The sequence below is a fragment of the Gekko japonicus genome, unplaced genomic scaffold (genome assembly GCF_001447785.1).
Source record: "Gekko japonicus isolate JY-2015 unplaced genomic scaffold, Gekko_japonicus_V1.1 scaffold266, whole genome shotgun sequence".
NCBI lineage: Eukaryota > Metazoa > Chordata > Lepidosauria > Squamata > Gekkonidae > Gekko > Gekko japonicus.
Window position 1 is genome coordinate 113,904 of NW_015166428.1, and position 5,907 is coordinate 119,810.

The 5,907-nt window shown below is 44.0% G+C and overlaps 1 protein-coding gene across 1 annotated transcript in view; it reads right to left on the reverse strand.

Moving 5' to 3' along the window:
• Positions 1–5,907, reverse strand: part of LOC107110938 (NAD(P) transhydrogenase, mitochondrial-like) — a 117,456-nt gene that overhangs the window by 67,154 nt on the left and 44,395 nt on the right. The window contains 1 exon segment of the mRNA XM_015411792.1: positions 1,270–1,461. Coding sequence (XP_015267278.1) covers positions 1,270–1,461 — 192 coding nt within the window.

The window sequence follows — 5,907 nt, forward strand, 5'->3', positions numbered from 1 at the left end:
TGAAGTCTGTCACTACTTCCATGACTTCCCCTTCTATTTGCCAAGGAGTGATGGGGCCGGATGCCATGATCTTAGTTTTTTTGATGTTGAGCTTCAAGCCCACTTTTGCGCTCTCCTCTTTTACTCTGAGCAAGAGGCTCTTTAGATCCTTTTCACTTTCAGCCATTAGAGTGGTATCATCTGCATATCTGAGGTTGTTGATCTTTTCCCCAGCAATCTTAATTCCCGCTTGTGATTCATCCAGGCCAGCATTTCGCATGATGTACTCTGCATATATATTAAATAAGCAAGGCGACAATATACATCCTTGTCGTACTCCTTTTCCTATGCGAAACCAATCAGTTGTTCCATATCCGGTTCTAACTGTCGCTTCTTGGCCCATACGATATAATGGGGCTGAAATTGACATTCGGCTGGCCGAAAGACTCCCCAATCGTCTCTTACTGACAAAACTGACATGCGGGAGTCTTACTGCCAGCCGAAATTGATTCTGCCCGATTCTGCCAAATCCGAACCCGCAGAATTATTATTTTTTTTGCACACACCTAGAACAGAAATTCCCCTCTGCATTGCATGCTAGTTTCACTTCTTTTGATTATCTGGGTTTATGATAGCTTCCACACCCCATGCCACTTTCGAGTCCTTTGATCCTTGGATTTTATTGTACCTTCTGCATAGATTTATGGCCATTTTATGGCTGTTCAGAGGTGACTTTGCAGTCAGTACAGTGTTGCCTCAAGGTATCTGAATGTGGTTTTGAGCTGTACTTTTCCCTCCCAGTTGAGAAAACGTGGAGTGAACGCTAGGTGCAGAATCGCCCATTGTTAGAGCAGTGGGAATGATCTGAAAGCACCTTCATCACATTAAGTACAAACATACCTTTTTCTTTCCTGGAGCCGTTTGTGGAGAGCACCAACTGGCTTGTGCCTATAGTGCTACCAATGCTCATCTTCCCAGGGACAGTTTTGCAACTCTATTTTAAACATATGGAGGGAGCGGGGACCAAGGCAAAAGATAAACAATCATGCACAGGCCACTTTAAAAAAATTAAAGGTGGGCAATGAGTGCTACATGAGAAACAGGATAATACTGATGGCTGAGTGCTCTGATTGCTGGAATGCAATTTGCAAGGTCTGGTTTACACCACAAAAGAGCCCACCGTGATTGCTCTTAGAATGTTTTCTCTCTTCTGAGCTTCATTCCATGCATTTTCATACCTGTGTTAAAGTATTCAATAACACATTATGGGGTAAGGGGGAGGAACCTCACCTTCATCACCATAGTCCCTCTAATGACATGATCAATCGTCCCATAATCAAAATCATCCTTTGGCTCAAAGTAAAAGTATTCTTTGCTAGGAGAAATCGCTTTTAACAACTTCAAGATGTTGTTGGAATAAAGGCTAGTGGCCTGGGTAGCCATGCGACTTGGCAAGTCCGTGTAACCAATGTGTACCACACCCTGGAGGAGGAGGAGGAGGAGGAGGAGAGGGGAGGAGGAGGAGGAGGAGGAGAGGAGGAGGTAAGGCAGTGAAATAAAGAGACATAACATCTTTCTCATATATTATTTTGAAACCTTTGGATGCATTCTGCCAGACGCAGTGCATCTTTCACATAAACAGTAAATAAGAGCCTGCACACGACTGCAGATGTGCCTCACCAATCTTCGCTTTTACAAATTATGGGGTTACATTTTTTAAAAGATGAACAGTTTGCTCTGATGCGCAGGGAAAAAGGATTTACTTTTGACAGAAAGCCAGTGGGAGAACAAGCTGGGAGGCCAGTTGGGGAACCAGCTCTAACACCATATGGTGCTTATTTTGAGAGTTAAGAAGCAAAAAAAAAAAAAGCATTTTAAACTTTAGGGGGGAAAACACCTCTTGTTCATCGGATGCTATCACGGTTACACAGCATGCTTCTCAGATTAACTATACTCCAATTAACCCTGAAAAATAAGTTATGGTTTTAGATAACTCTGTTTGTTTGTAATATTTTTGTAAACAAAGATGTCTGGCAAGGGAGAAAAGTGATAAATATTCCCTTTCCATCATTTCATACGGATACAAAAGCAAAAAAAGCAAAAACCTAAACCCCCCATCCTGAACATTCTGATTTCTTAAAGGAGCTATGCATGCTTTGGTTTTGAATGACACACCTTAAATACTCAGTGGATTTACTAATATAATAAATCACTAGCAAAATGCTTGTAATTGTGATTGGTGGAATCTACATATAGAATGGAAAGTCCCACTGAGGCACAATGTGCACTCTATACATAAAGATCTCAGTAGGAATTGAGGCCTCATCAGGTCCCTGGTGTTTTTTAAAACTTTTTTTTTTTTGCATCCCCCTAAGGGGAGTTTTTTATTGTTTTTTTCACAACACTACAAACTACAACTGAAAATATAGGAAGGGAAACTACATCTAAGGAGAAAGAAAGTAAAGGTAAAGGTTCCCTTGCTCGAAAGCCAGTCGAGTCCGACTCTAGGGTTGCGGTGCTCATCTCCGTTTCAAAGCCGAAGAGCCAGCGCTGTCCGAAGACGTTTCCGTGGTCATGTGGCCGGCATGACTAAACACCAAGGCGCACGGAACGCTGTTACCTTCCAACCGAAGTGGTATCTATTTATCTACTTGCAATTTCTTGCTTTCGAACTGCTAGGTTGGCAGGAGCTGGAACTAGAGACGGGAGCTCTCTCCATCATGCGGCCCCCAGGTCTCGAACTGCTGAACTACATAGTATACATATTTGTTCAACCTGTCATACTTGGATATATTATAACCCACAAAACCCCAAGTTTTTGTCTAGCTCAGAGTATTCAGTGCACCTATGATCCACCTTCTGCCGATTAGGTGCTGAAAGACAAGTTCGTGTACAAAAGTTATTTAGTGCCAACTGCTCGTTCTCAATGGAATGATCATTGATTGCCATGATGAGTATAACCAGATCATGTGACCAAGGAGTCATACATGCCCATCCATTTTCAAATCAAGATGAGGTGACAGTCAATCCCTCCCCCCTCCCAACTATGCCTTGGTTATGGCTTTTATGGAGCTAATTTCTATTTCCCTCTCAGATCCTGTATGAGAAGGACATCATTCATCTTTTATTTATGAGCACTCGCTGTTAGTGTATGTGATGGAGTTCTTCAGTATTCAATATGTTTTCATATTGGGAAGTAAGTTGTTGGAGCTAGTAGAGTCTCATATGAGTTAGATACAGAGAAGGACAAAGTGATGTAAAGGGAATGTGAATTCACTTCTTACCCAACACACCCCAAAGAAATACCACCCACACCTTGAAAACCCATTTAGTATTTTTAATAAGTCTTTCTTTTCCAGTTATTGGGGTCTTAAGGGTTCTTTCATGCAACTGAAAGGACTATGTGAAAGAAACAAATGGGTAAATTGTATGGCCCCCTTCCAAGTTTCCAAACTCAACAAATTTGTATTCCAACCATTACAGAACTGACCACTGCTACTCTGCACACCTTCGTATATACTTAAATTTGGTCTATCACTTGTTTAGATAATATTATCATCTGCTTACATGTTTATGCTGCACTTAAGAAGAAGGGAGTTCAAGAGGGATGGGAGTTTCTTAAAAGTGAAATACTGAAGGCATAATAACAAATGATTCCTATGAGAAGGAAAAATGGGAGGAGCCTAAAGAAGCCAAGGTGGCTCCATAAACAGCTTTCTAAAGACCTGAGAAATAAAAAAGACTCATTCAGAAAGTGGAAGGAGGGCCTTATAACCAAGGATGAATATAAACAAATAACCAGTGCTTGTAGAGAGAGAGAGAGTTAGAAAAGCTAAAGCTCAGTATGAGCTTAGGTTAGTGAGAGATACAAAAAACAACAAAAAAGGGTTCTTTTCTTATGTTCAAAGTAAGAAAAAGAGCAAGAACATGGTAGGCCCATTGAGGGAACAGGAAAGTGAAATTGTAACCACATAGAACCACATAGAACTATCCATTTAAGAAGCAGTCGTCTGCTAAGTCATTTCACTGCTACATTCCACGAAAGTAATAGCCTCTCTACTTGTGTTTCTGTATTGTTTTGCTCATATGGAGACTGTGTTGTTCTGAGCACCTCAGGGTGAACTTGCCGGTACTTGGCCTTTGCAGTTCAGTACACTGCAAATGTACTATGTGCAAATGTCTTTGCTGCATTCCTAAGTTGCCTCCTCCTTGTAGCATTGGTGTATCTGGCTCAATGTTGGCCAGGAGGTTTCTTGGGGGCAGTAAGAGGTGAGAGGAGTGAGGGGGAGTTGGTGTGAGGGAGTGGTGATGTGGTGGACGTTTATTCAGGTTCATGAGAAAGGCATGCATTGAAATGGCTCCTAGAAATGTCCTTTACTATTTCCCCATAAACATTCTTACCCTGGCCCTGCTCCTACACCTGACAGACACCGGCCCATCTGGTGTTTGGGGGGATTATAATTAAAGGCATCAGGGAGGCTGGGCCAGCAGCAACCTCCCCTGCGGCTGTAAGCATCCTAATTCCTCTTCTACACCGGACAGGTAGCTGCGTCCGGTGTAGGAGGGGGAGGGAAAGGAGTATTAGAAGCCACTGTGGAGGTGGGGCTGCACCTGACAGACAACCGCCTGTTAGGTGTAGGAGGTGGGGGGAGTGTGTTGGAAACCATCCCACCTCCTCTCCTATACCTGACAGGCAGCTGCCTGTCCAGTGTAGGAGGGGGGAGGAGTATTAGAAGCCACTTTGGAAGTGGGGGTGCACCCAACGGACAACTGCCTGTTAGGTGTAGGAGGTGGGGGGAGTCTGTTGGAAGCCATCCCACCTCCTCTCCTACACCTGATAGGCAGCTGCCTGTCCAGTGTAGGAGGGGGAGGAGTATGCAGCCACTGTGGAGGTGGGGCTGCACCCGACAGACAACTGCCTGTTAGGTGTAGGAGGTGGGGGGAGTGTGTTGGAAGCCATCGGAGAGGCTGGACCAGCAGCATTACTGAAACACACAGGTGCTCCCGATTTCCTCAACTGTCATTAGCTGTCTGCAATCCTCTGTAACTGTTGGCTTTTTTTACCTCAGAACTCTGAGATCTGCAGCTGACCAATGAGAGTGGGGGGGTGCAGGGAGAGAGCTGCCTGGCAGCTGCATAGGAATCAATGGGGGGAGCACATCTTCCTCCTTTTGACCCACTTAGGGGTCGAATTTCTAAAAATCCCTACGCCACGGTGGGAGTGCTCTCCCCGAATTTGGTGTCTCTAGGTCCGGCGGTTTGGCCTGGGTGTTGATTTTATGGTCAGGGGATTTTTTAAATTTATATATAGAGATGATGAGAGTTAAGGAATGACATAAAAATTGCAGAAGCACAATGGATAATCCTTGGCAAGTAGTGACAGCAGGAAGTGGCACATCTACGACATTTGCTGGTGGAAATGGCAGACTAGGAGAAACTCCAAGTGTCCAGGGTTACTAATAGCATTTCAAAAGGTTACAGGTGAATAATCCATAGCAAGTAGGGCTAGCTGGAGACAGCATGTCGCACATGGGAATGGGGACTGAGGGAGACCAAATTCTCTTAGTTATTGATCCTTTCTGCATTTGCCTGCCACTCCAGATTTTCTCAGTGTTCGATTTGAGGCAATTTAAGTCCACGGCAAAACAGCATCCAAATAACCTAGGGCAATGGCAGGCTGAAACCGGGCTGACTACTGAAGGGAGGGAATGTAATGCAGAATGGGGGGGAAACCTGGAATAAAAAGAAGTCTGAACTTGATTTTAGTGCAGAATGGGGGGGGGGGAGCCCTGGGTTAAAAAGAAGGCTGAATTTGATTTTAGTGCAGAACTGCTTGGAGAACACCGTGGTGAATATGGATTAAAAGGAGAGTGCAGAAACAGCCACTGTTATGAAAATTCTGTGTGCCGTCTGAGCGCTCCTTTCAAA